Source organism: Engraulis encrasicolus, chromosome 15 (genome assembly GCF_034702125.1).
Source record: "Engraulis encrasicolus isolate BLACKSEA-1 chromosome 15, IST_EnEncr_1.0, whole genome shotgun sequence".
NCBI lineage: Eukaryota > Metazoa > Chordata > Actinopteri > Clupeiformes > Engraulidae > Engraulis > Engraulis encrasicolus.
Window position 1 is genome coordinate 39932228 of NC_085871.1, and position 19656 is coordinate 39951883.

Genomic DNA, 19656 nt, shown 5'->3' on the forward strand with positions numbered 1-19656 from the left:
GCATTTCTTCGCATTTCCACTGTATCACATTGTAATGATTTAACTTAGAAAAGAAATTTCTAGAAAACAGTCATGGCTCGTGTGTGATATCTGACGCGGAAGAAGGCAGTCTCATCTAAAAAGAGCCAAGAGACAGGTCCTTTTGAATAAAAACAGCAGCACTGTAATACTCTGGGGGGAGGGGTCAGGCTACACGAGAACTCGATGGAAATTTCCATGAAGGCAGCCACAGTCTACAAACTGTTTGTAGGTTTGTATGCACAAACAGTCAAATAAAACAAATCCACCTCAACTCGGTTCAAAGAGCGATACAATCAACACAAAACGAGCAAGAGAGAAACAAGTACAACTTTGCAAATGTATACACCTTACGTCACATCCGTAAACAAAGAAGTCGTGTGAAACAGAACATACCAAGGTTGCTCCGACTGTGTTTTTTCGCATTACCCATTGCAAGCACGTTTGAAATTTCAAGATGACTAGTTTTGACTTATCAAAGCTTTTAATTTTTGAATATTATAGTCCATTACTATTATCAGGGGTTACACTGTCATTTAGTGTCAATGGGAGTTAGGAATAAATCTATGTATTTGCAAATAGTCCCTCCCTAGTCCTGTGTCGACAATGGAATGTTCCAATTGTGTGTGCGCTTGTACAGCTGGCTCGCGACCCGAGTCCCTTTAAAGCCCTGCAAGAGTTTGTTCAGGAAGGAACACTGTCTACATCGACGAGGAGGCAGACTTTTTCAATCTCATTTCAACTATTACACAAGCATATCTTACGGCAGTTGATTCTTCTGCCCTTTTCATCAGGAAGAACATCGCCTTCACACTCTGCGACTTTTCTGAGGTAATGTGAATGAGCTCTCTCTCAAGGTCCTCGCGCAATCACACTTTCAGTAGGAAAGCTAGATTTCCTTGACTGAACAGCTTTGTCAACAGTCTTTATGAAAACTCGACATTTGCGGTGATCGATCTGATGTTATCTGGTACCTTCAGACGTAATGCCAAAATGCCAATCAATGCTGAAATGTTTTCGAGTGGAGTCTACTCGATGAAGGGCATGCTCGGGTTGTTTACGTTTTGATGAGTGTGAAGGAGCTTTACCCCAAGCTAAAAAGCCAAGCTGTTATGTCATAATGTTACCGTGTATGTCTTAATTGTTTGAGTAAAACCCCACACCGGATATTTATGACTGACTTGGATGTGTTCTTGACAACGTCGTGCAAGTGTGCGATTTATATCTAGAGCTCTATTAGGCACTAGTCAAGTTCGATGCAGAACATTATTGTGTGCATCTAAATGAGCGTGTTCAGAGTTGTCGCTTTTGATTATCGCAGCTTGCGTTTGTTGACATTCTCCATCCATTGTTCTGCACACCAAGCAAGACTGCAATGCTGCATGGTGCATGCATCTCCTTGTTTTGGTCCCGAAGCCTTGAATCACGTGTACTCATCTGTGACGCGTGTGTGGATTTTCAGAGTATGTGTGTGTTTGTGTCTGCTCGCAGCTGATCTCTCGTTGTAACTACTTGCCATGTAGGGCGGACGGGCAGGCTTTATCTCAACCAATGGGATGATAGTTGCCATGCTAAGTGCTTGTCCTGGCTGATACCCCCCCAGCCCTGCTGCGAGTGCGATAGAAAGAGATCATTTTCCGCGTCATCTGGCAAGCACTGGCATTCACAAACGAGAAAACAACACTGTCTTGCTGTGTGCTGCCTCTCGTCTCTTTGTATAGCAACCACACACACACACACACACACACACACACACACACACACACACACACACACACACACACACACACACACACACACACACACACACACAATGAAAGGTGGCGTTGTCACCGTTGCAGATGTCGTTGCTTTGTGTATTCCCCACATCCTACCACACAAAGGAGACCAACAGAAGGACAGAGCTGTCGCCTACAGCTTCATTCAAGTGAACAAAGAGGATGTTGACTCAAGTCAAGTCAGCTTTTACTGTCAGTTTCTTCATATGCACAGGTCATACAAGGACATTGAAATTATGTTTCTCTCTCTACTTCTCTCCTCCTGCAATTGTATTTTCTGGTTGCCAGCACCTCTGTTTCTGGTGTGCGTTTTGCACCTACACTCATCTCTCTCTATACCACACCAAGACATAGACATACATAGGACTGACATACAGACTGACATCAAAGTGCAAGACAGGACAAGTAATAGTAAGATGGACCAATAACAGTAACTCTGACATATTAAACAGAAATTGGCATGTTTTGATTAGGCTGTTCTGACGATGACAAGCAAATTTTTCCATCAGTGACCTTGTCAGTCAATGTTTGGCACCGGTGTCCTCAGAAGTAGGAGTAAGACAGCCCCTCAGGCTCCTATGATAAGAGATTAGGGCCACCCAAACTTCTCGGAGAGTCACTTCTGCTTGTGCTGATACATCTCAGTGTCTGTGCTGCCTGCCAAAAAATACTTTCTTCACGCTTTCCTGCTGCCGATGAACCCTGCCTGACATGAGGAGAGAGGATGGCATAGAAAAAGGATTGGGTATTATGCAATGTAGTTCACAATATGAACTTCACATCATTCTATTGAAATGCACGTTGTGCATACAGTATATAGTTGTAAGTGGTCACATGGGTTGTCTTGTTTTGTTGGGTGTTGTGGAAATCTTGACTTCAACATCAGTCTAGTGCTTGTACAGAGTTCCGACTGTTTGGTTTTAAACATGTCCTTGCGCTGCAATGGGTCGTGTCATTTATTTTGCAGTCATGTCTTTCGGGACTAAGTTGCAACTGGCACTTGTTTTTTAAGACTGAAGATGTGCTGTGTGACCTGGATGAATGGGAAATCTTCACAGCCTGTTGTTACATGCAGCTCTCTTAAGAAAGAGTTTGGTGTAAGAGCTGCTGTAGCGGCAGACTTTTTAAAGAGTCACCTCAGTGTGAGCGAGGAGTGAAAGCAGAGAGTGCACATGACTTTTTGTTGTTGTTGTTTTAGAAGGAATGTATTCTACAGCAATGCAAGATTCTAAAATGTCTCCACATTCTATTGTATTGAGCCTAAAGTTCTTTAGAACTATCACTGTCCAAACATTCTGATTGAATCAGTTTGGTGTAATAACACATGTGGAAATGCCCAGCAAAAGCAGACTTGTAAGAGTGACATCAGAGTGAGAGAGAGAGTGAGTGAGGGTACAGTACAGAACGCACGTGGCCTTTTGTAGACACAGTCACATGGAGAATCTGACTCAGCCCCCTGACTCAAGTTACAAGCACACTGACCCAACACACACACACACACACACCTCCCTCTCAGCCCAAACATTGGCTGCACACTGCTCCCCCCAAACTGCCTTCACACATGACCGATCAAACTGCACACACACCCTCACACGACTCCTTTCACATGTTCTCAGACAGCCCCCCACCTACATACATGAATGAACATACACACACACACACACACACACACACACACACACACTTCTCTCAACCCCCTGCAGGCCCAAACTTCAACTTACATTAGACGTAGCTACGCACATGCACGTGCATGCAAACGCACCTCCCCTTACAAACCTGAACATCGGCTTTAACATTAGGCATAGGGCCGGGCATGTCCTCCCCAGCACACCAAGCCTTTCCTCCCCCTACCCTCGCCTCCCCTCGTATAGTCGCAGACACTCCCTGAGCGTTCACTTTCCTTGGAACAGTCCCTTGATGTTCAGACACACTGTGGAATGTTATGTTGTTTTTGACCCCAGTGAGGAAATTGTGCTGCCTCTTCTTTGTGTCTGTGTGTGTGTGTGTGTGTGTGTGTGTGTGTGTGTCTCTGTGTGTGTGTCTCTGTGTGTGTGTCTCTGTGTGTGTGTGTGTGTGTGTGTGTGTGTGTGTGTGTGTGTGTGTGTCTCTGTGTGTGTGTCTCTGTGTGTGTGTGTGTGTGTGTGTGTGTGTGTGTGTGTGTGTGTTTTGTGTCTTGAGAGTATGTGTCTCTAGTGTTCTTCCAGGGAGCTGGGGCTCCTAGTCAGATAACAGTGAAAGTGAGCCACAGGTTATGTTAAAAGGCGAGGGGTGGGTGGGGTGAGGCGCACTTGCCAAAAATGTGCTGCTCACGTGCATACACAGGCGCATGTGCCCACACACACACACACACACACACACACACACACACACACACACACACACACACACACACACACACACACACACACACACACACACACAGTGATTGGAGGGGAAACAGGATAGACCAGCTGTTGGAAAGCCAGCTAAACTGTTATCTTGCGTTGCTCTGGTGATGGAACCATATCCAGCGGCCCCTAATGGAACTAGAACACTGTGTCCTTTCAAAAGTTCTCTGACACTTCAGGGCCCTTTGACTTTATTTTCATGTTTTTCTTTTTCTCTTTTCCCCCCAATGGCTATTCCCTGCTTTGAATTGCAGCCATCTCACAACAGGGGCCCTTTACTCCGAGGAAGCCTTTTTGTTGTTGTTGTTTGGAAGTTCATTTCCTCTGGGGTCAGTTGATTGGAGAGGAGGGAAAAAAAAGTTCCTTGGAGAGACTCGGGGTTGCCATGGTAACTGTCCTGGTCGAATGTTTTTTGTTTACTTTTCACCAAGCAGTAAAACATTGACAAAGGTTACCAAGGACAACCGCATACACACACAGTCAGACACTCGCATACAAACATGAAATCTGACAAACATTTCAGTTGGTGATTTCCTAACTCAATTGTGCCGCCGTTGAGTTCTTTCCATTGTCTTAGCTCTAGGGCTGTAACGATACACTTAACTCACAATTCGGTTCGTATCACGATTTTTGACCTATGGTTCGATACACCCCACGATTTCTGAAATGTATCTCATTTGAAGCTTGGAAGCACTATCATATCATATGTTTGTTTTCTGGAATGAAGGATAACAAAACTTTGAAAAGGAGTATCACGATACTGCTTCCTTATATCACGATACAGTATCGTGACTCAGAGTATCACGATTTCTTGGTTCGATCCAATATCGTTACAGCCCTACTTAACTCCCGTCCTCTCTTGTGCTAGTGGCCTCGTGATGATGCTGCAACAACACGTCAATGACAGCAGAGGTCTAACTCAATATCTTGCAAAAGCGCATTTCAAAGTTAATTTTCTTATTTGCAATCGGGATGTTGAATATGGAAAAGTTCTGCAAAACTTGCTTGGCTAGGCTGGCAAATCTTTTTTGTTTTCTCCGTAGAGGCGGGACCTCAGAGAGGGCAATACCATATACATGTTGGTTTTTTTTTAGGTTTTTTTTTTTAGATATGGTGTTGTGAGGAGGGGCAAGATACTGGCAGCCAACCACGTGAGCTAATAAAGAGACGTTCATAGCGTTTCCAATAACCAGAGATTGAGTTGTGCGCAGCCAGGGTCGCACAGCCAGGGTAAAACACAAAAAGAAAACCCATGTATACTCCCAAGACTAACGCTGAAATTTGATTGTGTGTGTGTGTGTGTGTGTGTGTGTGTGTGTGTGTGTGTGTGTGTGTGTGTGTGTGTGTGTGTGTGTGTGTGTGTCCACAGAGCCACAGCAGGATGCCGCTGCAAGACGAGCGGCCGTCGTCCTCCTCGGAGCAGGGCAGCGACGCGGAGACGGATACGCTCTCGGAGCGCTGCGACAGCCTGACCTCCGCTAGCGACGTGGAGCTCTCCCGCCAGAGCTTCACCAGCGACTCCAGCAAACACAGCTCGCCCTCCAGTACGTACGGGGAGAGTGGAGTGTGTGTGCACTTGCACGCATACGGTTGTGTGTGTATCGTGACAGGCTGGAGAAAACAGAACTTGCATTACAATTGTGTGTGTGTGTGTGTGTGTGTAGTGTCTGTGTGTGTGTGTAGTGTCTGTGTGTGTGTGTGTGTGTGTGTGTGTGTGTGTGTGTGTGTGTGTGTGTGTGTGTGTGTGTGTGTGTGTGTGTGTGTGTGTGTGTGACTCAGACAGCGCAGCATCTCACCTGTATACATGAGGTTTTTTGTTTATAAACACGGTGTTGTGAGGAGGGGCAAGATACTGGCAGACAACCATTTGAGCTCATTTTTTGACTGAGGTTTCCAACAATCAGAGGTTGAGTTGTGCGCAACCAGGGGGAAACAAAAAAAAAAAGAAAACCCATGTATGCTGTACATATTTATATGTATTTCTACAGCCAGCCCACTCAAAATATTCTGGATGAACTGTTACAATATGACCAGAGCTCTAAATTAACACCAGGCAACCGGCCAAATGCTGATGAAATTTCAGTTTGACTAGTAGAAAAGACCAACTTACAGTACTAGCCACGTTGACCCATTAGTAAGTGTGTGGTTGACTAGAAAGATTATCATCTACAAGCTATTTTGGCTGGTGATGAAAAAAAGTTAATTTAGAGCCCTGAATGTGATAATTCCATGCTGTCAATTTTCTCTCTCTCTGTGCTGCCGCGGTGTCTACAGCCAGTCCACCCAAAGCCATAACGTTGGATGAGGTGATGTCGTCGGCACGTGACCTGTGTAACTTGCGTCTGGCCCATGAGATCGTCGTGGACCGCGACTTCCGCGTGCAGCCCCCTCAGCTTCCTGAACATAGGTGAGACTCCATTTTTGCACTCTTAGATTTGCTCTACTGCAGTGTTTCTCAAACTCTTCCTGCCATTCCCCCCTTCAGAGGAAGGGTATCTGCCTGCGCCCCCCTTCAAGCAAAATGGTCACGAAAATGCAAATAAATTGGCCTTAGTAAAGTTTATTGAAGCCTAATATACACGTATATAGCCTACCTATGATGTTCTCTAAATATTAGTGAATAAATTAATGAATATTGTGAATGTAAAGTGAATGTGTTGACTTAATGGCAAAGCAGAATGACTTCACGCGCCCCCCCTCCAATACCTCCACGCCCCCCTAGGGGGGCTTCCGCCCCACTTTGAGAAACACTGCTCTACTGTATCGTTGGTAGCATGAACTGATTACCTTTTTTGGTTATGCAATAACTAGTATACTTTCTATTACGATGGTATGATTTCTATGGTTTAAATAAGATTTGATGTCGACCAGTTCTACCAGTTAACATTGTTTGTGACTTATTTTTTATCTCCTGTAGCTTGCAGAAGAAGGTAAAGGACATGGTCCATCAGGCCTTCTGGACTCGCCTGGAGGCCGACCTGAATGACGACCCTCCTGAATACGAACACGCCATCAAACTACTGGAGGAGATCAGAGGGGTGAGCTCATAGACTCTGTGTGTGTGTCCGTGTGTGTCCGTGTGTCCGTGTGTGTGTGTTTTGCCCTTCACTAGGGGAAGAGGATGCAGCGGTGAGCTCATAGACTGCCCATAGGAGAACTGGACAAACTGTGTGTATGTGTGTGTTTGTGCGCGCGCACACCCACGTGCCATCCTTCAGGAGGGGAAGAGATGGCCAATTATGAGCCTTTAAAAAATACTTTTGTGATAAAACCCAGAAAGAAAACAGTGGGAGGAAGTGGAACTCTAAAGCTTTTCCTAATCCATTATTAAATCGCCCACTGGTGTTATCAATGCCATTTCTTACAAGGCTTAGTTCTCATCTCTGTTTCATTGATTTAAAAAGAAGCAAGTTTTTGAGAAATGCATACAGTATATGTGAAATGCATATATACAGGTCAGTTGAAAGGGTATTGCAGTAGTTTCTTATATGATCACTTTATGCAGGCTAAATCCTATGTCCTTTCTGAGTCCTCTACGCAACACATACTGTATCATTCCTATTTAAGGACAATTTTACACTTTATGACGCTGGAATTGAATTTATTGCTGCTTTCTGATTGGTTGCTAGACATGCATTAGAATTGTTTGACATGCATGGCTCGAAAGTAGTTCTGTCAAAGACATTTAAAAAACCTTGGCACCATCCCATATATAAATACCTCATTGACCTCAATCCATGTGATGAAGCATGCCTCATCTTTTGAAACTCGAAACTCGAAAATGCTTTCTATTGCAACAGCTGGGGACAATACAAATGTCGGACAACAGTAATGTGAAACGAACTCTGAGTACACCGAAGTGGTCCAATTTTGTGTTTCGGAACCCCGAGTTGAGTACCTGTTCTTTTGCACTTTCCCGAGGCGTAGGTCTGGATTTCCGACAACCGAGTTTGAAAAGAATGTACTGTAACATTCACAAGCAGGTAATTGGAGTGCTTCTGGGTCTTCACCTTTTTCCTTGTTGCTCATCAGTGTAGGGATCTCTCAAACTTGGTCCAAGTAGACAATTGCTGAGGCATTCAAGGTTGCAATTTTTTTTACTTTTTTGTTTGGCTACAATGGCTACGCCTTTTTAAAAAAATGCAACCTTGAGTGCCTCAGCAGTTGTCTACTTGTACTGTCAAGTGCAAAGAAATCCCGCACACTGTCCATTCCACCAACAAACTTTAATACAACGTTTCGGTCATCCGACCTTCTTCAGGTAAAGTTCAACTTTACAACTTTACCTGAAGAAGGTCGGATGACCGAAACGTTGTATTAAAGTTTGTTGGTGGAATGGACAGTGTGCGGGATTTCTTTGCACTTGACTGACAACCCCACTGGGATAACATCCTACGCACCTGCCCAACTACAGAGGTGTGCAAAAGCGTCTTTATTGAACTGATCTACTTGTACTGTAACATTACTCCTCTTTCCGTACCCCAGGTGCTGCTGTCCTTCCTGAACCCGGGCGCCAACCGCATGCGTACGCAGATCATGGAGGTGCTGGACATGGACCTGATCCGCCAGCAGGTGGACAACGAGGCGCTGGACATCAAGGGCCTGGCCAGCTACGTCATCAACACCATGGGCAAGATGTGCGCCCCCGTACGGGACGACGAGGTCAAGAAGCTGCGCGAGAGCACCGACGACATCGTCACCCTCTTTAAGTACGTCTGTCTTCATGCCTTGTTGTCTTCCATTGGTAGTCATCCGTGGCATGCCCAGCCAGTATTCAGCTTTATGCCAGAGAATCGTATATGAGAGGGAGATAAAGCAGGCGGGTATCCACTTCCGGTATCCACTTTACGTCGGGTGAACGCCCCTTTAGGAGACCTTCGGAGTCTTGAGGTTGAGAATACATGGAGTCCCCTTAGTGCTGTAGATGGCAGTAGCGCACGTCTTGTGCAAACACCACGAAAAGAGAAGAAGAAGGAGGGACAACGCCCCCTTAGGAGACCAAATTTTGAGCACACGCTTTTGCATTGAGTGGGCGTGTTTCAATTCCTCTTATTATATATCCAACCTCTTTGTTTATGCCCTGGGGCAGCTGTGGTGCAATGGTCCTGCAGTTGAGCTTAAGATCACAGGGTTACAGGTTCAATCCCCACCTTTACCAATCCCTTCCTTCCTCCTTGAAATGAAATGCCCCTAACCTGAAAAGGCGTCAGCTAATAAAAGTGTGGATAAAAGTGTCAGCTAAGAGTAATGTAAGGTAATGTAAAAGTATTCCCATCGATCATACTTCTCGTATACAGTATTACGGTACCTTTTTTCTCCTTCCAGAATTCCGTTTCAGTTCTTGTAACTGCTATTTTTATTCTACATTCTCTGAGCACTCATTACCTGAGCTTTCCTCAGTATTAATTCGTTTATTTTAGAACCCTCCCTGGTGTTATTTAAACACCTTGGGGAAATCAGTGCAGACGCGCTAGTTGGCAGCCAGTTGGAAAAAAAAAAACATGAACTGGCTTCCCACGAGCACCACGAGTTTGGCAGTAGCTATTAAAAGAGTTTGGGTGCTTCTAGAGAAGTCTCTGCACATCACTGTAAGCAGGTCGTAGCTAATCTCCCATGTTAACGGCTACAATGGCCAGTGAAACAATAGCAAGCTGAGGAGGGCAGAAGGAGGGCCATTATTTGCATGACAGGGCCAAATTAGTCTTTCTCAGCGGGTGCCCAGGGGGCATTGGGGACCCCTGGGGGTTGGGGGGGAGGGGGGGGGGGGGAGAAGAAGTCTACAGCTGAGAGGGGTGGTGCTTATTTACCATTGGAGGGCATTCGTCGATTTTATTTTTTAATACTAATGGGGGGGGGGGGGGAGGGGTGGGTAGTTGGCAGGCTTATGATGTGGTCAAGGGGGCCTTGGGAGGCTTTTTGATGAGGTTCAGCCCTCTTCAAAAGAGGATGAGAACCACTGGGCTAAATCAAATGGGATGTCTCAGGTTTTGAATAACAATTAAGAAGTGACAGACTTTACATTTCAGGTTTGCTGACGAGACCAAGTGTTAAGTATGTATGTGTGTATGTGTTGCAGGGAGATCTTCCGTGTTCTTGATCTGATGACTATGGACTACGTTAACACCACAATCCAGATGGTCAGACCGGAACTCCAGAAGCATTCTGTGGAATACGAGAGGGAAAAATTCCAGAACATTGTGCAGACCACACCCAGTCAGTTGTTATAATTATTCATCATTATACTTTTTTTGTAGTCATTTATTTCTAATGCATGCATTGACTTAAACAACTTAATGTTATAACCATTCTGAACATGTGTGCTTTTGAAGATTTAAATGATGAAAAGCGTATGAAACTGAATTTCAGCTGAACCTGACCCCTTCTTATAAAGCCAATCTTCATGTCATGCTTTTCCTCATAAGCCTTGCCAAGTTGTTGTTCCCCTCTATCCAAGATGATGCACAACATCCCCTGACCTACACTACAAGTTGTAATGGTTTGTTGTTTAGCTAGAAATAAAATTGTAAAAAGGTTTTTCAGTGCACGTAGGTTCTACAACGTGCAACATGTAATCAGGGCCAGGATTAACACACAGGCTAGACGAGGCTGCAGCGTAGGGGCCCCCCACGTACCACACCTGCCACAGCAACCTGTAGCCTGGGGGACCCGGGCCATTTTAATCCAGCCTTGGTTGTAATGGCATTGCAATTCCCCTGTGCCCCACAGACGCCCTCGCCCACACCAGTGCCTGGATCCGGGCGTCTCTCGAAGAGGCCATCCAGGCCATGCCCCCCCCTGAGAAGACGGCCGATGCCGATAAGAAGATGAGGGCACTGCCAGGCCCCGTCCTGGTCATCAACACCGCCCTGGTACAGCTCATCATGGGCACACACAAGGGACCCATGCCCGAGGTGGGTATACCGCACCGCAGTCTGGTGGAAGCAGACTACATGGAGTGATTTTTTTATTTGTGGAGTTGCTAGTAGATGTGAGAATATGACTATGCATCGAGGCAAATGGAATTTAAAAACTGCTTTCATAAATAATAATGTAATCACAGAAAATATTGTATGAAACCCCAATGAAGAAGAATAATTCACTCCCATTCATTTCAAGCGTATTGGCTACAATGGGCATCACTCTGAGTTTTTCACTTTCTCATATATTCTTCTTCCTCTGGTATTTGGTCTCTCTTGGCGGCGCCCTGTGAGGCTGTGGCCAAGCCGGCTCCCGATAGCAATGTGTGTTGTATGTTAAATGTACCGTCCAAATCGTCTATTGTCAATGTCTTATTTAAATGTTTTTAGTTAAACTGCACATTGGAGACTGGTCAAACGCAATATCAAACTGTTGTGCTAACCCCGTTACATAGATTTTTGACAATAAAGTACACTTGACTTGACTCGACTCGACTCTCTCCTCAGACGCTGATGACGGACAAGGGTAGCGTGACAGGAAATTGGAATAGAATAGGAATATGTTAGCATTTAGCCCTATTGACTCCCATTCATTTTTCACTTGCCTGTGTTTGCCAACTAAGTAGAACTGCAAGCTTATTGGCTACAATGGGCACCAATCAGTTTTTCACTTTCTCATGTATTCTACTTCCTCTGGTATTTGGTCTCTGTCTGTCCTCAGACGCTGATGACTGACGAGGGTCGTGTGGTGGAGATGCAGCGTCGCTGTCAGCTGCTGCAGGCGGTGGCCTCCCTGCTCCTCATCATCTACAGCTCCACAGGGGACGTCTTCACCGGCCTCCCCGCCCTCACCGAGCGACTCAAAAGGATGACCACCGTGCTGCTCGACGGCATGCATAGCCCGTGAGTGTACTACTACTACTAATGTTGTTTATATATAAACGTAGTTCTGGAGGAAGTCCGCGAGTGATTGACAGGTGTCATTACTTGCGCCCGCCTTCGCGCATATTTAAATCCCTCCTTCCCTCTTTCACCTGTCATGCGCGAAGGCTTTCTGAATTGTCCCACCACCTCCCCATACTCCTCCATTTCACTAGAACACCCAGTTACACTTCCTCTATACACATAGGGGGGAAGCGGATCTCATCCCGCATGAGCTCTGTTTAAAGCATCCCTGGACCGAGGCCAGCTAACATGCCAAACATGCATACTGTTGTACACCAAGCACTCAAGGACAAACTCGTGAACTATTGTTCATCGTAATAGTGAAAGTCCAACTGGGAAATTCCAACTCCCATTGTCATTGTGCCCATTGTCATTGTGACCCAGCACTCCACGGCACACAAGTGCACACACTGCAAACAACGGAATTGCATTCATGCCTGTGCAAGGGGGCATCCCCCAATGGTGCCTCAAGAGAGCAGTGCGGCGAGGCGGTACCATGCTCAGGGTACCTCAGTCATGGAGGAGGATGGGGGAGAGCACTGATTAATTACTCCCTCCACCAACCTGGCGGGTCGGGAGTCGAACCGGCAACCCTTGAGCTACAAGTCTGATGCCCTAACCGCTTACCCATGACTGCCCTGGAGTAGGGATGCCCTGCAGCAGTGATGCGGGAAAAAGAAAGAAATGTGAAGGAGGCAGGCAGACAAGGAAGCTAATGAAGGCACTCATCCCAGTGTTCCCAGATCACAGACATGTATCTTACAGAGCTACGACAAGGATCCACTAATTGCTCCACTAAGCTCATCCACTAAGCTCATTTGTTTCACAGTCAAGCCTGCTCATGAACTCATGAAGATCGCTTGCATGTCTACATTGAATCCATCTCTGCCATTCTTATGCATGTTACTACTAGCCACAAGTCCATCAACTGTCAGTGTTGGTGCAACGTGACTTTAAAATTTAGACATGGGGCAGCATGACAAGAGAACTTTTTAAAAGCCTTGTTTGCAAGGCAATTTGTTTCTCTTCTTTAGTCGCATAGCAGACATGGGGCCAAAACATTATGAAGCCTGCTTCCCACATTGCCAATGTGTGAATGGCGTAAGGCACAGCATGAAGCTGGACAAAAATGCATTAAAATGCATGAAATTGCATCTAAGGAACACAAATTGTCTTGGTGGGAAGTCCCCCAAACCCCCCGTCATAAAATATGTCATCCTTTTTCCTGTCACTGAGATGGTCACCCTACCAATGTGTGAATGGCGGCAGCAGAAAAACAACTCCACTGAGGAGTAAAGAGACCTCATCCACGAGGCCCATGCTGTCAGAGCATATGGTTGTGATCTGGCAGTGCCCTGCCTGCTGTTGCTCAAGCCAAGGCTCCAATGCACTGCACATGTTTGTGCTGGCCTGCCTGCCTGCGTTTTCACTCGTTACTCGTGCCTTCTGCAGTATGACTCATTCGGTCCAGACGTGACATAGCCGTGAGGTACGAAACAGCTACTCAACCAAAGATGTTTTTTAGCTTTTCTTTTTTTCTTCTGTTATTTAAATTCATGACGTTTAGTTTCCCTCCAGTTATTATGCAACTCTTAACTTGCGCTAAAAACCTGCCTTCAGAAGAAACAACCCAGTGCTGTCCATTTCTTTTCTGTCATTTATTACGTGGATCTGATTTGTAACTTGAACTACTCCTGGTGTGTGCGTGTGCTAGCCTAGAAATCTAGACGCCCCTAGCGACCGCAAATTGAATTTGCTCCCGGGGGCAGTCTAGCGGACCCCGGTCGTTTTGCGAGGCTGAAAGTTATCCGATGACAGGGCCAATCAAATCGCGAGGGGGGCCGGGCTACCTAGTAAACAGGAAACTTTCTAAGAAGAAGCATGGTGTCCGTCCGTGCTACGTACAGCACGAAAGTGTTTACTTAATTTAAAAAGCCTGGATGATAATACATTTCATGGCTGACATGGATTGATGTAATAATACACCATGAACTTATCGGACACAAATAGATCTCAACACATTACCATTTGATCATTCGATGTTTTAAACTAGCTCGGTAAGCTAAGTTGAGCATTTTACAGAACCAGATAGTCACACGCTATTATCAGACCACTACTGTGTAGAATGAAATTGCGGCCCCAATTTCTAATAAGACACATGCCATTAAAAACGAGACATTTGGGAGCTTTGAAAGTCTTTGAGTAGCTTACTAAATAGATGGGATCGATAGTCTGGCTAGTGGGAGCGAGCTGACCGGGGAGCGTCCTGCTTTGGGAACGACAATCAGGGAAAGTTATGGGTATACAGCTAGCTAGCTAACACCGAACATGCCACGTTGACAACAATCATAAATATAACCATTTAACAAGCCCCAAATTGCTCGACATTTCGCTGATTGATCAAAGAGGGCCATGTGGTTGAAAACGAGGCATTTTTGAACTGTATAAGTGAAAACACGATTTATTAGGAAACTTGTTTGTGGCTGTGGTCATCACACGCTTTCACTGCTACGACGGCTGAAAGTTGCCGCTTCACCCACAAAGAGGCCCTCGCTAGTGGCTAGCTAACCTGTCGTCAATAACAGAGCTAGGTATCCAGCCTTGTATTATATGCCTGCCCCAAATTCTAATAAGATCCATGTCATTAAAAACGAGACATTTGGGAGCTTTGAAAGTCTGTAAGTCGCTTACTAAATAGATGGGAATGACACCTAGTCTACCGAGCTAGCGGCTAGCCATGTATTAGTTATGGGTATACAGCTAGCTAGCTAACACCGAACATGCCATGTTGACAACAATCATAAATATAACCATTTAACAAGCCCCACATTGCTCGACATTTCGCTGATTGATCAAGGAGGGCCATGTGGTTGAAAACGATGCATTTTTGAACTGTATAAGTGAAAACACGATTTATTAGGAAACTTGTTTGTGGCTGTGGTCATCACACGAATTCACTGCTACGACGGCTCGAAGTTGCCGCTGCACCTACAAAGGGGCGTGTCGCGTGTACGTTGTGAAAGACAGCTGTGACGTTACACAGAAGTGTGTGGGGATTGGTTGTTCCACCATCCTATTGCGTGACGTTGAGTGCTGAAGCAACCGTTTATCCCGCCCACACTGCCGCCCAGCCCTCCTAGACCCTGGTACAGCTTTTTGCTGTACGGGTCTGGCTGCGCTAGGCTATGCGTGTGCGTGTGTGCGTGCGTGCTTTGTTCATTTGCAAGTGTCATTTCCGTCGACTTGATTTGTGTGATGGTCAGCTGTTGCTTGTGCCTGGGTGCAAATACGTCATGTGTTGCATGCATATGTCTACGCACGGGTGTGCATACCTGTATGAGAGGGAGTTATCCCTCATACCACCCTTACCTGGCGTTCACATGGGCACTGGCGGTGAACGGATCCTATTGACGGATGCGAAATCCATTGCCGTCCATAGGCCGTCGGCTCTGTTCCCTTCGCCAAAAGTTCAGATTTTTCAACTTTGACTGTTTGAGCTGTAGCCATCACACAGTGGCTGCATCTGGATACTGTATAGTAGGCACTGCCTCCTTACCAGTGCTACCATTCAGCCAAAGAAGGTGGATCTAACAAGAAGCGTCATTTTGTTTCTTTTCCGTTATCCACTTTATGTCGGGTGAACGCCCCTTTAGGAGACCTTCGGTTAGGAGAACTTCGGAGTCCTGAGGTTGAGAATAAATGAAGTCCCCTTAGCGCTGTAGATGGCGGTAGCGCACGTCTTGTGCAAACACCTCAAAAAGAGAAGAAGAAGGAGGGGACAACGCCCCCTTAGGAGACCCAACTTGAGCACACGCTTTTGCATTGAGTGGGCGTGTTTTGCTCTTATCCAGTGTTTTTGATTCAGCATTCCGACAATTAGCTTCTATGTAGAAAGCCAGCGAAGAGTAAGCACAATTCGGACATACTACAGCACCGCCATTCACACCACCATTTACATTATTTTTTTTTGGGAGGAAGTTATCGTACAAGAATCAAATGGTTGTTTCAAGGCAACTTAAAATTAACTGAATGAAAGCAAATATGATGCCTAATCTCCCTCTGTTTCTGTCTGTCTCTCATCTCCATAGGAGTTTCAACCTGCAGGAGGCGCTGGAGAACACCAGCGTGCAGATCTGCTGCGAGCTGAACAAGTCCCTGAGCGAGCGGGGCATGCCCTCCCTGCCCCCGGCCATGCAGCAGACCCTCAAGGGCCAGATGTGCAGCATCACGCAGGAGAACAACCCCATACGCGCCCTCGTGGGTAAGGACTGGAGAAGCAGATGTCACGTTACATATTACTACTAACAGTAGTGTTGGTAATATAACTACTGTTGCTACTGCAACCCCATACGCGCCCTCGTGGGTAAGGACTGGAGAAGCTAGCCTGATTATCATTGACTTTCAAATCTCTTCGAGACTTGGTCTGACCAAGAGCATAACAATTAACATTTCTCAAATGGCATGGTTGACCCGCCTCCCTTGGTTTTCTAATGGTTGTTTGCTTCCCGACAAAGTGGAAGAAGTTGCCGATTTTTCGGGAGCTCAGAAAGCACTTGAAAGCACTTGCTCTTGACCTCACCAATAGTAACGCTAAAGGTGTTGCGTCACTAGGAGGGCACAGCCTGACTAGGAGAATCAGGCGTCACGTTACATCTTACTGCTAACAGTAGTGTTGGTATTACAAGTCCAGGACCTCTGACAGCTTTGGCTGGGCCCAGGAGAAAATCATCTGATGTGCGTTTGTCTTCTGCTGACTTAAAAAAAACCCTACAACTACCTATTTATCACATGACTAACTCAGTATTTGTTATTTTTGTGTTTCAGTGGGAAGGCTCCAGCAGTACTTCCGAGTCATCCTCTCCATCCCCATCTCCGCCACCAACCCCCCTCCGGTGCCCAACGGCCTGGGCCTGATCCAGCCGGAGCTCACCGCGCTGGGCCTGGGCTACGCCGACATGGCCCGGTTCCACAAGCAGGTCTACATGCCCTTCTACGTGGGCATCATCAAGGACCTGTTGTTCGGAGCGCCCCCTGCTGGCGATGCCACTCAGGGAGGGGCCGCGGGGGCCAATGGAGCAGCTACTACTACAACTACAACTACTACTACGACTAAGGCATCTTCCCAGGAGTCTTCGGGTGCACAGTCTCCAGCCAAACAGCCTGTAGAGTCAAAATAAACATTGCATTGGAGTACAGGCAGCTGTCTGAGAGGAAATGGTCCTGATGATTGATTTTGATGTATAAAAGAGATGCTTCTTGAAAAACATTTTGTACGTCCCCACTCCCCCTCTCCCATGTGGAAGAGATGTTTTTTTTGTTTTGTTTTTTAAATGGATAAATGTAACAGCATTGCACCTTTTTGTGGTGATCCGTGACACCTGTGATCACCTGCGAATCTGAACTGGCTCTTGGGGCGAGAGATGCATTGTGGGAAAAACAAGCTGTTGGAGGGAAGGGGATTTGTCATGTTGGTGCTTTTGTGTTTGTTCTTTTGTTAATACAGTATAGCATATGCTGTCAGAGCAAAGCTGGAGTACAGAAATGCATTTGAAATGTAAAAGAAATATCTTGAAGGCGTGGCGTGCACAAATTGCTTGGTCCATAGAATTGGCATAGTGCATAGTGTTTCATAAGCATAGTGTTTTATAAGCATCTTGTCCTTCCAACTGACTTGCAGGGGGAAAAAAAACAAGACACACTGAACGTTTTAAGACCACCCAGCAAAGTTTTACTAAGTGAGGGCTCAAACCAATTGTAAAGCTGGAAAATAACTCATTTAGACTGCATATCAGAGCGAAGCTATTGTGGTTTTTTTTAATAAGTTCAAGAAATGTCCACATCAACATTATGTAGGAGTATGCTCTCCTTTGCCTGTAGGCAGACAGGCTGACAATCAAGCTATTACTAATATGTTCTGTGGAGACCTCTCAAATGGCATGTCTCAATGCTTCCATGTGAAAACAAAATCCTGCTGCCACTTTACATTTTCAGTGACATTAAGGAAACTCTGTTAACATGTAAACAGAAGGGCAAAACCAATGTGTTGTCAAAAGGATCCATATACGTGTAAACTGCTTCTAAAAGCCGGTTTCCATGACCAGCCTAATGTTGATGCTGTTCAACCAAAATAACTTCAAGGCAACGCCATACCATAGTGTCATGCCTGAATATGGCGTGGCGCACTGACGAGTGTGAATGCATTTTCCAGCTCTTCTAGGACTGATTGGACAGAGACAGACTGCTTCAAGCTTACATGCTACAGCTAGGCTTTCACTCCTCCTTCCACCACCCCACCAAAGCTCCCCTCCTTACGAAAGCAAATTATACCACTATCTTCAGCCCTCTTGCAAGAACTCGTGGAACAAACCGTGTCCTTGTCTTTATCAACTCCATGCAAAGTTGTTGTAACCTCCATTGTTTCACATTAATGTATAATGACACCCAGAATAACTTGAGTAAAGTGGTCTTGAACTTTTGTGACTGTAGAAGCTCAAAAGAGCTACTAGTAGTGCAACTTGACTGATAGATCTGTATCAGTGAAATGTGCTCACCATTTAACCTTGCTCAAGATTGACCAGAATGTAGTCAGTCCATCAATTTATTGCCAGCTTGGCCCTTGAGAGATGCAATATAAGAAAAGTTAAATATTATAGTACCACAGAGGCTATGTTGGATTTGTATTCCCTTTATATATTAATGTTCACAGAGGAGAATTATTACTGTTTATTAGAGCATGCCTGTTATAAAGGGAAGGAGGTTGGATGCGTATCATTTTATACATTTTAGATACCATGTCAGTGTCTATTCTACATGTATATACAACAGTACCACCTTATATAGGAATAGCCTCTGTGTCCAAGTGCCACCTTTTCTAATGGAGAAAAAGACTTGAAGATCAATGGTGTTTTTTAATGTATGTACCAGAGGGTTACTGATGATAAACTTCATGTAACATCACTTGAAGCTTGTTTGAGGGTTTTTTTTGTACTGGTCTGGCTGGCTTTTGGACCATGCACATTTTCAGTGCCAGGCCTGCATCCCTCTCATTATGTTGCAGCATAAGATTCTTTTTAGCTCTTTTTTTTCTTTTATTAAAATATCTGCATGTCAGGATTGTGTTTAATAGGCCTAGATCTTCATGTAACTGTGTAACAATGTTTCTTGGTTTTCAATATAGGCCTATATGTGTCAGTGTGATGTTAGATTCTTTCCAATTGTTTTTATTTTCTTTTAATTTTTTTAATAGACGTTATTTTTTGTCTTTATGTTAGCAGTGCACAGGCAGGGGCGGTGGTATGTAATGCAAGACAGACAGACCCCCTTAAATAAGAGCCTAACTGCTCTGTTAATAATCTACTCGCGAGAAACCTGCCGCATCCTGCTAAAAGCACCAGTGAACAACCCGAAAATGTATTGTTTGAAATGTTTTGAAAAATCGTATATCTATTTGTAATCATGTAAAAAATGATCTATGTTGTAAAATGCCAACGGCAATAAATAAAACGAACTTTAAAACTTCATCTCAAGCAGGTGTGCGTGTTTGCCAATGTGCGCACTGGAGTTTTTCTTTTCTTCTTCAGATGACTCGCGCGCACGGCCAAGGTCAGCTGT

At 45.3% G+C, this 19656-nt stretch overlaps 1 protein-coding gene across 1 annotated transcript; it reads left to right on the top strand.

The window, feature by feature from the left end:
- The first annotated feature begins 669 nt into the window (after window positions 1-669).
- Window positions 670-19565, top strand: tcp11l2 (t-complex 11, testis-specific-like 2). The gene is made up of 10 exons (XM_063217498.1): window positions 670-849; window positions 5553-5727; window positions 6458-6590; window positions 7101-7221; window positions 8669-8892; window positions 10260-10396; window positions 10910-11094; window positions 11822-12003; window positions 16134-16306; window positions 16870-19565. The coding sequence occupies exons 2-10, from the start codon at window positions 5565-5567 to the stop codon at window positions 17220-17222; spliced, it is 1671 nt and encodes a 556-aa protein (XP_063073568.1). The 5' UTR covers window positions 670-849; window positions 5553-5564; the 3' UTR covers window positions 17223-19565.
- The last annotated feature ends 91 nt before the right edge of the window (window positions 19566-19656 follow it).

Bases quoted from the DNA above. Each gene is read 5' to 3' on its own strand.
- tcp11l2 (XM_063217498.1), top strand. From the start codon at position 5,565: ATGCCGCTGCAAGACGAGCGGCCGTCGTCCTCCTCGGAGCAGGGCAGC. The intron at 6,591-7,100 runs GTGAGACTCCAT...TATCTCCTGTAG, and splicing joins CCTCAGCTTCCTGAACATAG to CTTGCAGAAGAAGGTAAAGG. The intron at 10,397-10,909 runs GTCAGTTGTTAT...TGTGCCCCACAG, and splicing joins CATTGTGCAGACCACACCCA to ACGCCCTCGCCCACACCAGT.